The sequence below is a fragment of the Vicugna pacos genome, chromosome 10 (genome assembly GCF_048564905.1).
Source record: "Vicugna pacos chromosome 10, VicPac4, whole genome shotgun sequence".
NCBI lineage: Eukaryota > Metazoa > Chordata > Mammalia > Artiodactyla > Camelidae > Vicugna > Vicugna pacos.
In genome coordinates, this window is record NC_132996.1 from 68,914,883 (window position 1) to 68,935,265 (window position 20,383).

General features: G+C 57.1%; 2 protein-coding genes across 3 annotated transcripts; both read right to left on the reverse strand.

The window, feature by feature from the left end:
• Positions 1–14: 14 nt before the first annotated feature.
• On the reverse strand, positions 15–2,797 carry KCNK7 (potassium two pore domain channel subfamily K member 7). Its single transcript, XM_006216710.4, has 3 exons — positions 2,411–2,797; positions 616–1,014; positions 15–375 (listed from the first exon to the last, which is right to left on the reverse strand). The coding sequence occupies exons 1-3, from the start codon at positions 2,727–2,729 to the stop codon at positions 170–172; spliced, it is 924 nt and encodes a 307-aa protein (XP_006216772.2). The 5' UTR covers positions 2,730–2,797; the 3' UTR covers positions 15–169.
• A 1,387-nt stretch (positions 2,798–4,184) lies between these two features.
• MAP3K11 (mitogen-activated protein kinase kinase kinase 11) lies at positions 4,185–20,357 on the reverse strand. 2 transcript variants are annotated; one of them, XM_072970311.1, is made up of 11 exons: positions 19,899–20,357; positions 18,137–19,413; positions 13,562–13,742; positions 13,226–13,374; positions 12,942–13,117; positions 12,566–12,809; positions 11,950–12,063; positions 11,149–11,284; positions 10,974–11,065; positions 5,698–6,105; positions 4,185–5,049 (listed from the first exon to the last, which is right to left on the reverse strand). In XM_072970311.1, exons 2-11 carry the CDS (start codon positions 18,876–18,878, stop codon positions 4,712–4,714), a joined length of 2,580 nt encoding a protein of 859 aa, XP_072826412.1. In that variant the 5' UTR covers positions 18,879–19,413; positions 19,899–20,357; the 3' UTR covers positions 4,185–4,711. The 2 variants fall into 2 exon arrangements, with proteins under 2 accessions (XP_072826412.1, XP_072826413.1); XM_072970312.1 differs by lacking the exon at positions 19,899–20,357 and having other exon boundaries at positions 4,185–5,025; positions 18,137–19,888.
• Positions 20,358–20,383: the final 26 nt, after the last annotated feature.

Genomic DNA, 20,383 nt, shown 5'->3' on the forward strand with positions numbered 1-20,383 from the left:
CTGAAAACACAGCCTGCAGTGTTGCCAATTTTATTTTTTATTAACACATTCTCTGAGGTCCTCACATCCACCCTCTTCCCTACCACCTCCAGAGGCTTCCCCAGCCCCTCCCCCATGGCTTCCTCCTCAGGCTGCTCCACCTGAAAGGAGCTCTATCATCTGACACCTGTCAGCAAGCTAGGGCCTGTTCTGGGGCTGCGGCTGAAGGTGGCAGGGTGCTCAGAGCCAGTTCATCCTGGCCTAGGATGCCATCTTGGTCCTCAGCGTTCAAAGGGCCACTGGATCCGAAGAACTTCACCATGGCGTGGACCTGGGGCAGCTCTGAAAATGTCTTCACGGCCAGCAGCATGGCCAGGAGCCCCAGGAGCAAGTAACCTGGCGGGGGAGTGGCTACTAGGGTAGCTCTCAGGGCTCTGGTAATGCAACCCACCCACCTCCCAGCACTCTACCCACCCTCAGTTTTCTTAAAGTGTGGACTACAGCTCCCACACCATGCCCTAGGGCAGGGTCCTTCCACCTGTGAGACTCAGCCTCCCCAATGGCTTGTGGGAATTGTAGTCCAGACTCCTCTTCCTGCCTCTCCTCCCCCACACTCTCCTTGGCAGCTGGACTCACCCAGAAGTGCGAACTGGCCCAGATGGTAAAGCACTGGATGCAGGCCACGGCCATGACCAGGCAGCAGTTCCCCTAGGCCGATGGTGCTGAGCGAGCCGAAGCAGAAGTAGATGGCCTCCAGCAGGTTGCAGTTACCCCGTAGACCCCACAGCAGCAGTGCTGGCAGCAGCACAAAGGTACCAGCCACTAGCAGGCCCAGTCCAGTGGCCTGCAGCAACGCAGCCCTGCTCGGCGTCAGCTGCCAGCGGGTGGCTACCCAGGCACTAGGGCGGCTGAGCAGAGGCAGCAGGTAGTGGCGCAGTGCAGCCACAAGTGCTAGGGAGGCTGGCAGCCCCAGGGCCGCATAGACCATGCAGAAGGCTTTTCCACCTGCTGATAGTGAGGCCATGTGGCCATAACCTGGAGAGAAGAGAGTTGGTGAGCACCGAGCCCTTGAGTGGGATGCCTGCCCTGCCAGGTGTCGACTTCCCACAGCCTGGCTCTGGCAGAAGGCTGCCCTCTGGTGGCTGAGATTGCCGGAACTGCTCAGGCCCATGGTCTCTGTCTGGCTCTGCTCTTCCTTCACTAGGGATCTTGGGCAAGTCCCTTAACCTCTCTGGGCCACTCTTATTTTCCTGGAAAATGAAAATATTAAAAGTGACTGTCCCCCCAGGCCTTTTGTACTAGGACAATTCTGAGAGCTGCTGTCCTGCCTCTGAGACAGCCTGGCTTTCTGAGAGATTCCTCAGCTCTGCCCTCGACTGATACTTCCAAATCCACCAGATGAGACATTACCCACTCTTTCATTCCTGAAAGTGTATCGGTTCATCCTGTGTGCCAGATCTTGTGCTGGAATCTAAGTCCGCCTAGGCTCCGGTGGGGAGGCAGGCAGGAAAATCAGTCAAGACACCAGCATGAAAGGCTGCCAAAGAGGCAGTGTGCTTGAAAGAGGGCATTTGAGCCTGGAAAAGCATGTGCAAAGGCAGGAAGAGGAGCCTGGACTACAACTCCCACAAGCCATTGGGGGAGGCTGAGTCTCAACAGGTGGCAGTGACCGGCATGCTGGGGAACAGGACTGGCTAGGCTAGAGTTGTAAACTCAAATGCCTAGAGGGGCGAGATGTGAGACAAAAAGGAGTGGTAGAGACTGGGGTGGGCTGGAGAGCATGTACTCTGCTCCAAATGGGCAAGCCCTGTTTGACTCTAACCGGTATGTTGGCTTGCAGGGATTCTGGCTCAGTGCAAATTAGTTTCCCAGTTTTTCCAAAAGATGGAAAAATGGACTTTAATTTTTAAAATGTTTAGACACTTTGCAGGACAGAAAACCCCAGGGCTGTGGGTCCCATTGCTTTATTTCTCTGGGCCTTCACACATGCTGTTCCCTCTGCCAGGAATCCCTTCATGTCTCATCCCTGTTCCCCCCTGCCTTGGCTAAGATCTCATCATACCTTCCCCCAGAAGTCTTCCCACACACTCCTCCCAAGTTGGTGGTCCTAATCTGTACTCCCTGGGTTCACTCCATTTCCCTCTGTCCAAGAATCAATCCCACAATACGTGTTCTCAGTCTTGCCACAGGCCCATGGGGCCTGGGTACCTCTCCTGGGACTCAAAGGGTAGCCTCTCAGCCCCACCCTTCCTGGCAGCTTAAGTTGAGGCACCATTTGGGGTGTGTTGGTGTGGGGAGCCCCAGCCATGATATCAAGCCTAATAAGGCTCTGTCTAGCACTCTGGGGCTAGGGGAAGGGCTGCAACCCCAGGGACCCCAGGTAGCAATGGCCTCAAGAGTCCCTTCCTGCCCGGCCGCATGGCGGCCTTACCCGTGGTAGTGAGGATGCTGGCAGTGAAGAGCAGGGCCGAGGGCAGATCCCAGTTCCTGGTCTCAGAGCCATTGCCCAGGCTGGAAACCCTGTAGGCCTGGGCTGCCAGGGCGATGTCCAGCAGCTCGTCCAGTGCCCCGGGGGGCAGGCAGGCCCCATACTCTGCCTGGAAAATGGCCAGCTCGGCCCTGAGTTTGGCCTGGAGCCGGAGTGCTGGAGGTCCCTCCAGGGCCTGGAACACTGCAGCCCCAAGCCCCAGAGCAAGCAGGTGGGCCACAACCAGTAGCCCGTATCGGGCCCAGGGCCTTAGAGCCCCCATGGTATACCGCCCTCTCAGCGTATGTCACAGGTGCCGACTGCTCCACCACAGGCACCTGGGAGGGGCCAGGCAGGGTGGGGCAGGGAGGAGGTGCCTGGGGAGGAGATGCCTGGGGCTGGGAGGAGGTGTGGGTGGCTGGGGAGGGAGAAAAGCCTGTGACACAAGCTGGGGTGAGTGGGACTGGAAGGGCAGGGAGGCAGTTCATGCTTGGAGATGAGCTGACTCACTCTTTCCAGTTTCTGGGGGCAAGACATTTGTTTTGCCCAACTTCTCTAAGCTGGGTGGTCGGCAGAGGCAGGCTGGAGGAAGGCAAGGCCCAGAGAGGTAACTTAGGCTCCAATCACACTGTAGTGGTTCATTCAAGGACGACCTCAGTCACACAGATCCATTCACCCACTCAGCAGGTGCCTAGATCCTGAGGACACCAGGGAAGAGAGCAGACGCAGGGTGACATTCCAGCTGGGGAGGAGAAGAGGCCAGTCCAGGTGGGAAAGACCTTGAGCGGCGAGAGAAACAGGAGGTAAAGTGGGTTAGGATATAGGGCCTTGAGGACAAGTGTGGCTCAGGTGACCGGTTGGGGGGAAGGGGCTACTGCAGGCATCTGTAATGGAAGGGTGGCAGCCTGGACAGCGGAGTGGGAGAGGAATGGTGGGACTTGGGATGGGCCAGGTGGGGGCTGGGTGGTGAGGTAGGGAGTGGAGGACGCCCTGAGAGCCCTGGACAGATGATGCTCCCTCCATTCTGAGTCCTCCCTGAGAACCTTTGGTGCCCGGCCCTCCCGAGTCCCCACCCTGCTGAACACTGGAGGCACAGAAGGTCTGGCTGCCATTGGAGTGTGCAGGGGAGGGGGAGAGGGAGACTGGAACATGACTCCCATAAAACCATGGAGGGGCTGAGTCCCAGGGCCTCTGCCCTAGGGCATGGTGTGGGAGGGGTAGTCTGCAGAACCCCGTGGCAGTAAGAGACGCGTGAGTGGAGCCAGATGTCAGGGTGGGTGACTCCTCCTGTGTCCAGACCGCGGGATAGAAACAAACCCAGGACACACCCCCTAGATGCCGCCCAGAGGGCTGTGGGGTCCTGAGTTCAGTGAGCTGTTTGGGGCGGAAGTGGCACTGGGAAGGTGTCCCAGGGGAGGTGATGTTGCAGCTGGGCCCTGAGGATAAGCAGGGACCACCAGCAACAGGAAGAATAAGGGCAAATACAGTTGCTTGAAATGGTGGGAAGAGTCTGGGTGGGAGAAGGTGAGAGAGGTCTGAGCACGTGGGTGCCAGTGGGGCTGAGAAGGGCCTTGAATGCCTGATGCTCAAGTGGACTTGGTCCCAGGAGAGGAGTGCGGCGCAAAGCATCCCAGCCTAGGCCCAGGCCAACTCCCATTGTGCTGGGGGTATGAGGTCACCAGGGTCATGTGACAGTCTGGATCCCCCAGTTACCTCTTCAAAAGGTGACAGGCTATGCTTGGGGAGACAGCTTGGGGAGTTTATTTGGCTTCATTGGATCCCAAGGCCAAGGCCCCAACCCTGGCCGGGGCAGCAGGAAGGCACCCAGAGAGCCCCGGCCCCAGATGACCCCCAGGGCAGGGGGGTCCAGACACTAAGCCCTGGGGCAGGGGCCACAGTAGCAGGACTTGGTCAAAAGTGCTGGTGACAGCTAAGGCCGGCCCCTCTCCCCGGCACCTCCCCTCCTCCCTGTACCACCCCTCGGGGCAATTCCCTGAGACAGGCTCTGGTCCTCCTAACCAGCTGGGTACAGTGTCAGGCCCCAATGGGGCGGGTAAGTCGGGGGACCCACACATTGCAGGTGTGTGGGGGGCAGGCCCCCCATCCAGTGTGAAGGCTTCCTGTGCAGTGTAGTGTTCCTGACCCCCAAAGGGGGCGGGGTCCCTGGGCGAAACCAAGACAGCTAGAGAGGCTTGCTCGGCTCTGATTCCAGTGTAGCAGTGGCTCCTCAAGAGCAGCTGGAGCGTGGGGAGCAGCCTGACCCACTCAGGGCCCTGCCTCTGGAGCCCATGGGGCCTGGGCACCCACGTCTTTGGTCTGCACCCTGCAGTCCTGAGGGCCCCCCGGGAAGGGGTTGGCAGGTGGAGAGTCCCAGAAGGGGTCTGAGTCTGGGAATAAGGTCCAGGGTGCCCGGCGGGGTGTAGGCTGTGGCGAGGGCAGGGGTGAAGGCCGTGGCCCAGCTGACACGAAGCTCCAGGGGTCAATTCGGCTGCGAAGGGGTGAGGGCCGAGGTCGGCTGATGAGGCCCAGAGGTGGTGAGCGTGGGGTTCCCGGGGTGCCAGGAGCGGAGCGCGATATCCCTGGTGGGGGTGAGACAGTGTTTCCTGTGAAGGGTGGGGGAGGGGACCCAGGGTCAGGCTGTCACCATCTCCTGGGTGTCCCCCAGAGCCCCTGCCCTGCTCTGGGCTTCAGTTTCCTCATCTGCACAATGAGCTACTTGGCTCACAATTTCCACAGCTCTTTGTGCTCCATGGCGCTTATGTTTATTGGGTAGCAGTTCAGAGTGAGCAGGCCTCTGGAGCCGATGGGCCTGGGCCTGGGCCTGGATCCCAGCTCTGCCACTTGAGTGGGAGCCTCAAGGCCCTTGAGCTCTCTGTGCCTTACATTTCATCTAAAAAAATGGGTATAACCAGAGTAGCAGAGCACCTAGCTCACAGGGTTGTGATGATAATTAAATGAGGCCATCTCCGTGAAGCACTAGAAACAGGGCCTGGCACAAATAAGCAATCAGAGTTTGCTATCATCACTGTCATCATCATCATTACTACGATTATTTCACAGCTGACCTGACCCTCCCAGCCCCCACCCCACCCCGACCACTGGATGCCTGAACTGAGAACTGAGTTCCCAACACGCATCCTCAGCGTCCTGAGGGTGTGGTTTGGAGTCCAGCCGCAGCTGTGGCCCCAGCCTTACTGCCTTACAGGTCCCCACCAGCCCCTCTCCGTGTCACCACGCAGTGGGCCACTCACCGCGCCTCTCCTCTTCGCGCCGCGGGCTCTTGGCTGACGGCTGGCCGGAGGGGACACCCAGCTCCAGCAGCAGGGGCGCTGGAGTGGGCCGGTCGGGGATGTCGGGGCTCAGCGGAGAGGCCGGGGCGTCGGGCATCTTGGGGGAGAAGCGGATGAGCGGAGAAGGGGGCGGCTCTGAGAGGGACGGCGTGGGCAGCGGCGTGCGGGGCGTTGGCGGGGGCTCCCCGCGCTCGCGGCCCGAGCTCCCAGGGGGCTGCAGGTCGCGGCCCAGGCCCAGCGAGGCGAGCAGGGCGGTGCCGCGCAGCAGTGCGCGCTGGATCAGCTTGGGCGTTCCGGAGCCGCTGCCGCGCTCTGCCGGGCCAGGCCGCCGAGGCTCCTCGGGCTCTGGGCTCGGCCGCGGGGGGTTACCTGGTGACAGGTACACAAGTTAGGCTGAGTTCGGGCGGACCCCTCGGTGGCTTGGAATAAGGACTGCCTTCAGCTCCCCACCAGCGTCTTCCCTGACTCCACTGCTTCCACAGCCTAACTCCTCCCAGTCTCCTACCCCCCTCCCCAATTCTGACCTTTCAGAAGTGGTGGGTGGGGAGAGGGGAGTGCAGTCTGAGGAACCAGTAGGAGCAAAGCCTGGTTGGCTGCCAGGCGCCCTGGAGCGGGGAGATGGAGAGGGTACTGGAGGGAAGGCGGGGCGGGGGGGGGGGGGTCCACCAGGAAGCAAGCTGAGGCCTGATCACAGCTGGCTTCAGTGAGTGGCCTCAGTGGCCAGCCAGGGATATCTGCAGGGGCCCAGGGACAGGGCTGGGACCTGTGCCCTGTGTCTACCTCCTTCCTAGTTGGGCAGCCCTGGTCCTTCTGCTCACCTGCCTCTCCTCCAGGTCAATTCCAATGTACACAACAGCCCCGAGAGGCAAGCATCACTGTCCTCATTTCAGAAATGATGAAACTGAGGGTTGGGTAGGGCAGTTGTTTGTGTCAGGCCTGAGCTGAAGGTTTTAGGGGGCATTATGGTCTGACCCTCATGCCCCAGGGGTTCCAAGCTCAGAGAGGTTAAGGGCTTAGCTAAATCTACATAGCCAATAAGGGGTGGAGATGGCTCCAGGTAGGGGCGATAGAGCCTTTGGTCTCCACCACTTCCCAACCAGACTCTGCCCTGGATTTCAGGACATCTCTGTCCTAACCTGTAGGCCTAGGGCTGGTCTGACTCCATTCTAGACCACCTGGGGTGGGTTTGGGGATCCCATCATTGAGGAGGTAGAGCAGTCTGTGATGGTCTCCCATAAACTCCAATATTATCAGGTCATCCTTAGCTCTAGAATCTGCCATGGCTCTCAGCCACCACTAGAAGAATGTCCGTTCCTTGTCTGGGCTTTCAAAGCCTTCCGTCTCTTCCTTGGGCCTACCTGGAGTGGGGCATTGGGCCAGGTGTCCAGAGGAAGAAATGCAAAGCTGGGAAATGGGAGCTTCTGCTGTGAACCAGGACTTTCCTAGGGGTCCCTGTTCTCATCCACAACCCTCCGCCCTGCCCCACCTCCCCGCACTACCTTCTAAAATGCAAATCTGCTAACCATAAGTCTCTGCTTAAACTCTCCCCATTGGGCCCCCACCCATCAATTTCCAGGCCCTTCATGAACTGGTTCCTGCCTGCCTTTCCTGCTTCACTCATTCATTCAACACACATCTGCTGGCCCATGTCTGGGGCTGCACTGGGCTTCACAGACCCAGGGGAAGAGGCAGGCCTGGCCCTCACCTGCTGCTTCAGGCCTGTGACTCCCTGGCTCTCAATTCCCCCTCCTCTGGGTTCCAACCAGGTTTCCTCTTCCTTAGGTGCATAAACCCTAGTCCCTCTGCCCAGCAGGCGCAGCAGGCCCAGCAGGCCCAGCACACCCAGCACGCCTCTCCCACCTTGGCTCTCAGTGATCCCTTATTTACCATTCAAGACCCAGCTGAGATGCCAGGTCCCCTGTGAAGCTGTGATGTTGTAATGTATTAAAAAAAAAAAGTGTGTGTGTGTGTGTATATATATATATATATATATGTATATATATATATATATATATATACATATATATATATATATGGTCTTCATCTCATTCCGAGCACAGAACTCCCCAAACCTTTAGAATTTCCTAAGTGATAGACAGATAAAAGTGAAAGGAGTGACTTTTGCTGTTCATAATAAGCCTTTTTTAACCACATCTGAATTCATATTAATGAGGTCACTTTCGGAAATCTACTAAGGATGGGGTCTGGTTGTCAGGAGAATGAACTATGTGATTAGAGGGTTAGAATTTTCAGCCTATACCTACATCGGGGGGGGGGCGCGCTGGGGATTGAGTCCTATCACCAATGGCCAGGGATATAATCAATTAATCAAGTCCATGTAATGAAGCCTCCATAAAGCCCCCAGTCAGAGGGTTCAGAGAACTTCTGGGTTGGTGAACCTGTAGAGGTGCTGGCAATGTGTCATGCCTGGAGGGGGTATGGAAGCCCTGCCCCTCCCACATACCTTGGCTACCTATCTCTTCCACCTGGTTGTTCTTGATCTGTACTGTTTATAATAAACCGGTAATCTAGTAAGTAAACGGGCTCCCGCGTTCTGTGTGCTGTTCTAGCAAACTATCAAACCTGAGGAGGAGGTCATGGGAACCTCCGATTTACAGCTGGTTGGTAAGGAGCGCAGGTGACAACCTGGACTTCCAACAGGGGTCTGAAGTGGGAGGAGCAGTCCTGTGGGCCTGAACCCTTAACCTGTGGGGTCTGACACTAATTCCAGGTAGACAGGGTCAGAACTGGATTGAATTTTAGGACACCAGCTGGTGACCCAGAATCGACTGGTGTGGGGAAAACCCTCACATATTTGGTGTCAGATGTAAAGTGAGTAGAATGTAGAGGAAAACAAGAGCTTTTTCCTTTTTCAGAAGCTTTGCCAGAATCCCCTGTAACCTGGGCAGTTCTTGCTCGTGTTATGCCTTGTCCAGACCTCATCCCAGCGCTTACTACTCTGCTGTACTTGTTTATTTATGAATTTGCCTCCTCTACCAGACTAGGCCCTCCTTGAGGTCAGGGCAGTGTTGATCTGTAAGACGTTGTGATGCCTGGCTCATAAAACGGTCAATACATGTTTGATGGAAGAATCGATTCTTACAATCCTTGCAACAACCACATACGGTGATCGCCCTTTCCCCATTTTACTGGTGAAGAAACTGACCATTTATCCTAAGTTTCAACAGAATAGTGGAAAAACATGTTGAAAACAAGGAAGAAATATGGGACAAAGTTAAGTAAAGATAGAGATCAGCACACAAACTAAGAATGGAAAGAAGTTCCTGAGGTTAATACCCTGGGAAACTGAGGTTCCTAGAAGTATGTGACTTGCCCAAGGTAACTCAGCAAGGATTTTAATTTGCCTCTAAGCTTCCTGGCAGTAGGAGTTGGCAATTCTGTTGTTAAGGAGAAAGCAGCATAACCATTCTTGACCCAGAAGTGAAGGTGAAATTGCTTCTGTGGGCCCTAATGAAGAGGATACAGCCACCTGGTATTTAGCGACTCCAGGGCAAGTCAGTTGCTACATGCAGCAGTTGCTGTCACTGCAGGCCGACTGCACTCACCAATATGCAACTCACTGCAACCAGTTCTCCAGGTGCCAGAACATTTAGGCTGGGACAGGGGGTGGGAGATGGGGTTCCACAAGGTTGGGGCTAATGCCTGGGATAATCTCACAGGGTCTTCTTTGATTATTAGCAAGGCTTCTGATTCTGTGGGTGGTTGGGAGGTCAAGGTCAGCACTCTAGTGGGCACAAGGTGGTGATGGAGTGTGGGCTTGCAAGAGGGAAACAGTGCTCAGCCAGCAGCTGGGCTGGGACAGGTAAGGGGGCAAGCTGGAGAAGGACGGGGTCCAGGCCCTTGTTCCCTGCCCCTGGGAGCTCAGGGAGGGCAAAGGGATCTGCAGAACATGGTCAGGGGATGCTTCAATCTACATACCCAGGTTGACAGGACCTCAAGCTCTCCACGAACCCTTCTGGCCTGGTACATTCTAGAGCAGGTGAATCTAAGCAGCCCCCCTGGCCTTCCAACTCTTAGTTCAGTCTCTGAAGCATAGCCAGCTTGGGGCAATGCAACTGCTGGAGAGGAAATGGTGTGGCAGATGGGGGCCCAGGGCCCTGCCTCTAAAGTCAGACCTGGGTTCAAATCCCTGTTCTGTTGCGTGCCCTACTCAAACCACTCAACCTCTCTGTGCCTCGGTTTCCTCCTCTATAAAATGGCAGACAGGAGAGACCCAATAAACTGTTGCTGTTGTTATTACTATGAAATGCAGCACAGGTAATGGTGGAGGTGATGTGCTGGGTGGGGTGAGACAAGTGAGTCTAACTTATTTGCTGAATAGGACTCTGGTCTGCTAACAGCTGAGCCAGGTCCTACATTCCGGCTGTGGGAAGCAGGTGTAGCTGGGGGCTCTAAAGGGACCCACAAGCAAGGGAGGCTGCAACTTTCTAGGCCCTGCCAGTGCTGGGCAGTGCTGAGCTGAGCCATGCTCCCTCTGACACAGGAGCCCCACTTTCTGCCGACCCCGTTGCTTCCCAAGTAGTTTGTGTGTGAGAAGCCCTTTCTTCAGGTGAAAGCTTCTGGAGAAGCTCACTATCAGCCTGGGAGTCAAAGTCTCTCAGGGTTCAAATCCTTAGCTGGGGGCTTTAGGTAGATTACTTTGCCTCTCAGAGCCTCAGTTTTCCCATCTCTCAAATAGGGATAATAATCTCTTACAGGGTTGTTCCTTGGATGGCATGCCTGGCACACAGTAAGTGCTGTTACCATCATGGAGAACAGAAAAGCCCAGAACTGCCCCAGGTGCATGAGAGTGGGCCCTGGATCCCCTACCTGTTCAGCTTTCTTATCCTCTTCTCCATCTCCAGGGTCTCCAGAAGGGACTCAGAAGCACAGTGTGGCAGACACTTATCTGGCTCCACCCTACATGGGCAGTTTCCTTCCCCTCTCTGGGCCCAGCCTCCTTGGATCCCAAATCAGGGGTACTGATTCTCATCTTCCTTTCCTCCCTAGAGCTTGCGGAGGGCACAGCAGCTGCCACAGGGCCAGGAAAGAGCTCTCCTGCTGGCCAGCCCTGAACAAGGAGACCAGACTCTGGGCCCCCTGAGGCCTCGGCTGTATCCAGCTCAGTTGTAGGCTTACAGAAATGGCCTGCCTTGCCTGCTGGCTTCTGGTAGCTTCCCCATAGTACCCACAGGAGTGCAGCAACTGTCTGCTGGGTGGGAGACAAGGCCACTCACCATTGAGCACTGGGGGTGTGGAAGGAGATCCTAAGGGGGATAAGTCATCTGACTCCAGGTACCACGTGGCTTCATCCATGCGGGACCTTCTCCTGGTAAAGAGATGGGAGGGGAGTTGTGATTCGTGAATCTGAGGACGGTTGGGAGGCAGACGATCTGGGTGGGTGGCACTCACCTCCCATTCTGGGCTTCCCCAGGCTTCGGGGAACTGGGACCCCAGGCCCAGCATGCTCGCCGCTCTCCATTGCTAGAGTCCTCCAGACGTCGTGGGGACTGTCGGCCCCATGCCTGGCCTGGTTCTGCGGGCTCCACTGTGGCAGGGAGAACCGATGGAGTCTGAGCTGAGGTCAAGAACCCTGACTTTTGTCCTCCCATCACGAGAGTCAGACTCCAGGGGCAACTTCTTAGACAATGGAGGGGGTCTGGCCAGGCCCCATACCATTCCCAGAGTGATCTTTGGGCCACAGAGAATCTGAACAGAACTGGGGCAGGGTAGGAGGGTGTGGGTCATGGGACTGGCAGTGGGTGGGGCATCTCACCTAGTCCTTCTGCTGGCATTTGCTACTTAGTAGTTAGTACTGCAGCAAACTGCCTGGGCTTGAATTCTGACTCTGCCACTTACTAGTTGTGCAGTGTTAGGCAGTTACTTTTTTCACTTTTCTCATCAGTAAAACTTAGATAATAACAAGGATATCTACCTCACAGGATTATGGGGCGGAATTAAGTTAATATTAGCAAAGCATTTAGGAAAATGAGTGATACATAGTGTCATACAACTGTTAGATTGAAAAAAATTATAAAATGAATGCTGCTTGGGGAATTCAGAGGTACCAGTTTAGATGGACAGAGAGGGAATCCCAGGAGTGGGGAGGAAGAGGAGGAGACAGAGAGTAGTAGCCCCCTCCAAAGATAAGGTTTGAAAAAAAGGATAAGGGCTGGGGGAAGGGCGTAGGCAAAGAAAGGCAAAGTGTCTTACACTGGATGGCCCGGAACCGGGGGAAGGTGGGCGAGTCCCCAGCCCCGACCTCGAAGACGTTTCTCCTCCTGTCCAGGCCGGGCGAGGCCTGCACGGTGATGCGGTGTTTGAAGTCTGGGGTTAGGAGGGGAAGTAGGGTACAGATTTGTGGTGAAGGAAAGACAGGATCCCAACCCGCAGGGGCCCTCGGCTGGCTCCCAGGCCACACAGGCAGAGGAGGGACCGGGCTGGCAAGGTAGTTGGGTGACTGGGGCCGGCCTCACTGCCTTCCTGGACCCGACTCTCGGTGAGGAAAGCAGATCTCCACTCGGAGAAGAGCTGCCAAGTCGGAGATTCCCGGGAAGCGGCCCACCCCGCCCCCTCGGCCTTCCCAGAACTTTCACGAGCCCCGCCCCTTACCGGCCGCAGCCACTCCCAGGTCGATATGCAAATATTCCAGCCAGAACCCACCCACAGGCAAAAAATACACTCCTGGTCCCGCCCCTTCCACCTCAGCTCACACCCATCAACACTCTAGACCAATCGCCGTGTGGCCAACACACACACGCACGCCTGACCCCACCCCTCCGCCCACTAAGCCAATGGCGGGACGGCGTGCTGGGGGCCCGCCTCTTACCGAGCGGCATGCTGATACGCTCGCCCCCGTCGCGCGCGCGGAGTTTGCTGCGCTTGAAGGTGCCGCGGCGGCGGCGAACGTGCGGCCGCTCGCGGTCAACCTGCTGCAAGAGCAGAGTCAACTCGCGCTCGAACACCTCCAGCTCCCACTGAGCCAGCAGGTGCTCGCGCCGCCGCAGCTGCTCCGCCTGTGACCGCTGCTCACGCGCCGCGCGGGTCAGCTCCTCCTCGCGGCTCAGTAGTTCCTGTGCCCGGAAGAGAGAAGACACAGCCCGGTCCGGCCCCTGTCGCTCACCCCGACCCTCTGCCCCCTAGAAACCAGTAAGACATTCCTTCCCGGCGTCTCTTTCCAACCCTGGGATCCCGATTCCTCCCACCTTTTCCTTGGCCCGCAGCTCGTCGAAGAGGCCTTGGATCTCGCGCTTCCAGCCTTCCTGCATGGAATGGAAGGAGTCCCGCGGCATTTCCCGCAAAACTTGCGCCTCTAGCGCCTCCAACTGCTGAAGAATGGAGGCGAAGTCGGGCCTGCGGTGGGGGTCCTGCGCCCAGCAGTCTGGGGATACGGAGTGGAGACGGGGAGCAGAATAAGTAGGGGATCTGTGACTGGATGTGTCCTGGGCCAAGGAACTCTGCCCCTCACCCTCTTGCCTTAGCCCCTTACCGGCCATGAGCTGTGCGAAGGGCTCTGGGCAGGTGGATGGGATGGGCAGTGTGAGCTTGTTAACGGCCACTCCATAGGCTACAGCAAGGCAGTCGATGCCCCGGTAGGGCACTTCCCCAGTCAGCAATTCCCACAGCAGCACCCCAAAACTGTGGGTGAGACAAAGGGTCTGTGTCCCCTCCTCTACTTATTCATTGCCATTTCACCCCAAAGCAACCAACAGCTAAGTAATTTGTGCCCTCCCCCAGGCTCTGCTTGCCTGCCCAGCCCTAGATTTTGACAGCCGCCTCTGCCCTCTGCAGCCCCATATCTGTGCAGCCTCTACCCAGGCCGCACCTCCAGACATCGCTGCCCTTAGAGAAGGTGGAGGCCTTGATAACCTCGGGAGCCATCCAGGCATAGGTGCCCGCAGCACTCATTTGCGTGGTTTTGTGCCACTCGCGGGCTAGGCCGAAGTCAGTAATCTTCAGGGTCTTGTGCTCCATGTCATCACCTTCAATGGGCTGCAGCAGCAGAACTGGGGAAGAGAAGAGGCAGGACTGTGGTACTCCAGGCTCAGGTGGTAGGGTCAAGGGAGGAGTTGGGAGCGAACTGTCTTCTGACAGACATCCTGGCTGGGTACCAGGGGCACTAAGGTGAACTGTCTTAGGTCTTGCCCTGGAGGGCTCAGAGCTGGGGATTGGGTAGAATCAGACAATAATAACAATAATGGGAAAAACTTACCAAGGGGCTACTAGAAGCCAGGTATTTTACACTCAGCGCTAGTGCACGCGTGCACACACATCTATGAGGCAGACATTATTGTTCTCATTTTGCAGAAGAGGAAACTGAGCAAGGATGACTTAAGCAAGGTCATATGCAAATAAAGCAGATACCACAACCTGATCTGTGTGGTGGCAAAGCCAGTGCTCTAACTTTCCCCTCATACTGCATTGAATAGAAATGGGCAATCTGGCAGCCTCTCAGCATTTGTGGCTTTGATTCCAAGAGAAACTTGTGTCTTATCATTTTGCTGAGGCAGAAGTGTGAATCAGAACTTCCCTCGGGATGTGTAGCAGGAGGGAATCCCTTGGTGAGAAGGAAGCCCAGCAGGCACTATAGGCCCCTGATGCCCATGGCCCACTGTGGCCAGCACAGCCACTCCTAGGGGAGAAGAAGGCTGAAAGACACCACTGATGCAGCTGCACAAGAAGAGAAAGGGAGAGGTCTACGATGGTGGTTCTTGGCCAGAAAGGACTTCGGGACAAATGTAGGAGTGGATGGGCTTGGCAAGGGCACACGACTTTGTCCCAAATAGGCCACCATACCCTGTACAGAGAAGAGAAGCAGCAACTTGCAGATCTCTCACCAGGACAAGCATGGCTCAAATGAGAAGTTTTAGAGGAATACAAAGAGGGCAAAGTCACAGAATCTTCAAGGGTCTGAAGGAGCCTCTCTACTTTTCTGGTTCTAGCCAACTGCATTGTACAGAAGTGACATCCAAGCCAACTACATTTTTGAACATGTGTCATTTCAAGGCACACCTCTCAGGAATCCTGCCCAGGGTGACAGCACCATAATGGGGGCAGCACAGAGTAGTGGGGGTGGGGCAGAGGAGACTGGCACCTAACATAGCCTGGTGAGTCAGGGAAGACTTCTCAGAGGAGGTGGCAGAACCAGGGTACTTGCTTTTCTAGGCCTAAAGCCACAACTCTTGATCCTGCTGCTGGCCAGACTCTCAGGGCCTCATGGGGGCATCAGGCACTCCTGCGCAACCCCTCCCTGCTGTCCTAGGCTCCCAGGGCCTCTGGCTGCTTGTGCTGTTTCCTTCAGGCCTCCCCACCCTTAGCCTTTTCAATGCTGGTGTTCCTCAGAGCCTAGCCTCCCCTCAACCTCGTGCCACTGTCCCCAGGCTGTCTTGGCCTCTCCCAGGTGTCAGCTGCCCCCTCCTTGCTGGCATCTCCCACATTTGGAGCTCTAGGCCAGAAGTCGATCCAGCTACCCAGCAGCTGCCCTCCCTGATGTCTACACGCCCTCAACAACCACCTTCATCCTCCCACCATGCCCAGCAAATCTTTCTGCAATTTCTCCAAATTCAAAGAATGGTCCTGCAATGTACCCTCTCCTCTGAGCCAGATGGGGGAGTTCTGAACAGTTAGTAAAGCCAAGGATGACGACAAAACCCACCTCAGAGGGTTGTCATGAGTATTAAACAAGATCTGGCTTTTTCAAGCCTTACACACAGACTCACATCCAACATGAGTATACTAAATGCTGGCTGTCCTCAAGATTCTGTGGCTAACGTCTCTCATGTTGACTCTCTCCTTTCCATCCTCTATCACGACTTACTCCCAGCTTCGGGACAGCCTCTGACCTGGCTGCTGGAGACTCAGAACCAGACCATTTAGTAAACCCTGCGAAAGTTCATTCCAAAGAACTGCAGCTGGGTGGGACCGGTGGCTGGAGAGGGACCAGGCAAAGGGGTCTGTGTGCTGCGGTTGGGGAGGGACTCCTGTCTCCGTTGGTGCCAGGACCCAACCATCCTCTTGAAGACCAACCTCTGCTGCTTCCTGGCTGGGTCTCTAGCCGCTTGTGGTACTGGTGAAGCGCTTTCTGCACCAGTATCTCAAGCTGAGAGGCCAGCCTCCCTTTTTCAGTCAGGTAATCTGAAGCCCAGAGAAGGGCAGCAACCCACTCAAAGTCTCAGGATTTCTTTGTACTGGTGGCCTTTCTGCCACTTTCAGCCCTCAGCTTGACCTGACACCAGTGAAGCCTCCTCCTCACCTCCACATCCCCTGCTTTCCTCCAAGTGCCTGGAATTTGTCCCAACCCTATTTGCTCTTCTGGTTCTGATGTGATGGGGTGGTCAGTGTTGCCTGGAGAAGGGGCTATAGATCCCCCTCCCAGCATCCCCTTAGGGCTCTCTGGCCTCTGAAAGGGACCTAGCCCCCAGCCCCCTCCCTGGGCTGCCTCTGGGGAGCTCGGGAGTGGCCTAGGCAGCTCATACCTCTTCCGCTTTCCTCCCATGGTCCCTACTTCTCCTTTCTGGGAGGCCTGGCCCAGGTCTTCAACTGGGGGGGTCCTTTGGGGGAGACTTGGGGGAGGTCAGGTCCAGGCCGGGCTGGCTAGTCTGTCCTGTGACTCGTGGGCCTGGAGAATTCCCCCTCCTCTCCCCGCTAGGCTTCCTCACAAGGCCCCCATTGTCCAGGAAAATCACGCCATTGTTTCCTGCTCGCACTCCCCCCATCCCAAGGACTCCCCCCTCAATCCCGCAGACAGCACCCCGGGCCTAGGACTGGGGTCTGTGAGGTGGGAGGCCAGGCTCAGGGAGGCTGAAGGCACCCTGCCTGCCATTCACCACCACCCAGACTTTGGGAGGGAGGCAGGGAACTGGGAGGGAGTTGGGGGTGCGATCCCGGCTCCTTCCTCTCCCACAAACCCCCCCACCCCCAGCTCTTTCCTCCCCTGCAGGCAGCTGGGCTGGAGAGAGAGCAGAGGCTGGAGCAGGGGCAGGAAGCCAGCTCAGGGGCAGCAGGAAACGCAGGAAGCGGTGGGGAGGGTGGGGAGCAGGGGCCGGGGCTATTGTTCCATTTTTTCTGGAAAGAAAACTGGAGGAAAAACAGAAGATGGGAGTCCCCTCCCCCCAGGCCTTCGGGGAATCCCCCTCAGGCTGGGGCAGGGAGTAGGGGTCCCTAGATGGCCAGGGCCCAGGAGTAAGGCTGAGGTGGCAACTGCACCCTACAATGGATGAGAGGAGTGGGTGGTATGGCTGGCAGGCCTCCTCAGGCCCCTCTGGCCCTGGCAAGGACTTGGATATCACTGGGCCTGGTGTTCTGCTCCCCCACGTCCCTTATCCATGGTCAGCCCAGGCCAGGAGGCTCGAAATAGCCATGTTCACCCCTCCAAGAGCCACACATGCCTCTCCAGTGACCCCACTGGCCCTTCCTGCAATTCCTTTTGCTCTACAGCCTGTGCCTTGGGCCCCAGCAGGCCCAGCCCATGTCCCTACTACTGTGCTGGGTCTGCCTCTTTGCCTTTGCTCTTTCAGGCCCTGTTGGGACATCCAACTGGGTGTCTCTCTGAACATTCTTTGCTTTTCGCCTGGTGTGAAGCTTGCCTGCTTCAGGAAGCCCTCTGAACCTGTCGCTTGCTTGTCATGAACCCATGCTGGGTAGTGTGGGACCTGAAATGGCTGGAGATGGAGCGCCTCACCACTCGAGTCTCCCTTAGTCCTGCCACGCCCACCCCAAGTGCTGATTCTAGAAGCCCTCTTAGTGATCCAGCCTTCACATGTCCACACCCACGGCTGAGAACCCACTGAGTGCCAGGCATCAAGGACGCCCAGTCAGTTAAGCCGCTTTACCCTCCCAGTCACTCCCTTTTTACTGGGTCTGAGATTGAGGTTGAGTTGAAATAACCAGCTAGAGATCATGCAGCCAGGGGGAGGGGTGGGGCCAGAAGTCCATCCCTGGCCCCAGCCTTGACCATCACAGGGGGCTTTCCCCTTTGAGATCTCTGTTCTGGAGGAGCCGCCCAGCATAAGCGGAGGGAAGAGGAGGCACCAACAGATCAAGTGTGATCTTCAGGGGAGTTCCCTGAAGATGAGTGCCAGCATCTGGCACTCTTGAAATGGTGGCCAAGGTTAGGCAGATTGCTTATGGTCTACCTGACAGATTCCAATTTTTTAATTAGGTAGCTGCAAGCTGGGGTCAAGGACTCCTTCTGGGGTCACAGCATGAAGAACTCTGTAGGGTGCCTGATACTCCTGCTTTGGGGCTAGTGTGAGCCCATGGGCACCCCTGGTCAACTAGGACTTGCTTAGGGCAGGAGCTCCTGCCTCTATTAGATTCCCAGGTAGGCTCAGCCGAGAGTTGGCAGTAGGTGTATGCTTGGGCCATGCCACCTTCCAACCCCATGCTCCCCAAAACTCACTGTTGTTGGACTTGAGGTCTCGGTGGATGACAGGGACCAGGGCCTCGCAGTGCAGGTAGTGCATCCCACGGGCAATTTGCACAGCCCAGTTGACGAGCACATGGGGGGGCACACGCCGCCCAGCCAGGGCACGGCTGAGGGGTCCACCAGCAGCGTACTCCATCACCAGGCACAAGTTGGGCTCCTCCAGGCACACGGCCTTGAGGGCAATGATGTTGGGGTGTGCCAGCATGGCAAAAAGCCGGGCCTCCTGTCGCACGCTCTCAGCTGTCACACTGATGTCCTCATCGGGGTCCTGGCGAGCTGCCTTCACAGCCACCAGCTCACCTCGCCAGCTACCTCGGTAGACCTTGCCGAAGCCACCAATGCCAATTACCTCCTCCAGCCGCAGCTCCTGGAAGCTGGCCATCTCACAGGGGGGCGGACCACCGCCCCGAGACACATAGTTGGATGGAAAGATGCCCACCTGGCCACCCACCTGGCCCGCCCACCAGCCCTCATCGCCTGAGATAGCTGCATCCCGGGACAGCACCTCCACACGGTCGCCCTTCCGCAGGGCCAGCTCGTCCTGCCCACTGGGCTCATAGTCGAACAGGGCTGTCCACACAGGGTTGGCATAAGCTGCTGCCTTCGGGGACCCCTCTGGCCAACCTCCACCGCCGCTGCCCCCGCTGCCCCCACTGCCCCCGCTGTTCCATGACCCCAGCGGGCTCTTGAGGAAGAGATTCTTCAAGGGTTCCATGGCTGGGAGCTGGTGCTGGGGGGTGTGGGGACCTTCCCTAGGTGCCCCTGACTGCCGAGGCCCTAGTCCCGGAACCTGGGCATCCGGGCCCTGGCCCTTAGCCCCAGACCCACGCCTCTCTGGGGAGCCAGGAGTGTCGCCTCCCGGCCCCCCGCATCTCGGGCTTCCAGAGGAGGGCGACCTAGGGCAGTGTGGTCAGGCTCGGGGGGTGGGCCCCCGGGGCCTCCGGCGTCTCACCATGGCCAGCACAGAGGGGACCGGGCGTCCCTCAGTCCGGAGCAGTCCTGGGACCCTGGCTCCACCACCCACTAAGTGTAAGGTGGGACCAGCAAGGGGCAGCGCCTAGAGTTCGGTTGGGTCTCTTTGCGCAGGGGGTGGCTGGAGTGTTAGGTGGAGCTGCCTCTTCCCGGCTCGGCTCTCTCGACCCAATGGCTCCAACCCCACTCCCTTCTTCCTCCTCCCTTTGTACTTTGGCCCCGGGGGCGGGAGGCAGAGGTGGAGGGTGGAGTTTCACTTTTTTCCGCTGTTCTCCCTCCTGCAGGAAACAGCATCAGATGACGCGGGCGGGTAGCACCGCTCCCCTCCCAGAGGCTGCGGGGCGACTGAACCAGGGAGTTCCTGGGTAGGCCGGCAAGGAGAGGCAAAAGGAGGGGAAAGGTAGCCCCGAACCCCCATGACAGCAGGTTTGGGATTGAGGTTGGTTTCTGCTAAGGACTGGCCATCACCGCAGTCTACAACTGCATCAGCAAAATTGGGGCAAAGAATCTGGCTTGGAAGAGGGGTAAACCGGAGGGACAAACTTGTCTTGGCTCCGAAGTTGCAGGGCTGTGTGACCCATCCTCCCTGTGCCTCATTCTCTTCATATCTGAAACGGGTCAGAAGCTCAGCCTCGCAGAGCCAGTGGGATGGGGGTGGGTAAGATTGCTGGAGGACGGAATTGGCTGCACCTCTAACACTTGGAACGGATTGTCTAAGGTTCTCCTCTTCCCCTCACCCGGGAAACAATCCACTTATTCATACCTCTTCCCCATGAGGGGGCGGAAACCTGAGATTGTCGTCTTGAAATTCGGCCAGTGATTGGATTCAGAATAGCTAAATCGCCCTTGCAACCGCTGGATTGACAATTGCCTTCAGCCCGTCACTTTAAGAAGAACGACGCTATCCTATTTCGACTAGTCCTGCCTGTTCTGGAGGGTCGCTCTCTACAATTTGTCTGAGCTCTGACCCGGAAGTAGAGGCAGCTCGTGACGTTTGAGGTCTCGCACTAAAGAGGGCGTGCTCCCGTAGCGCAGAACTGTAGCTTTAAGCCAGGGGAGTCCACGCCTCCATCCTTTTCCCCGCCTCTTGTAGCTCACTGGGAGAGCTTTGCGCCAATTAACTACGCCATTATTCAATGACCACTTAATTACCCCTTCAGTTCCGCCCAGTGGACTCCGCTAGGTTGGCATCGCTTAGGTGTGCGCATGCGCCCAAGCACTTCTGCCTTTCCGATCGTCCCTACCCTT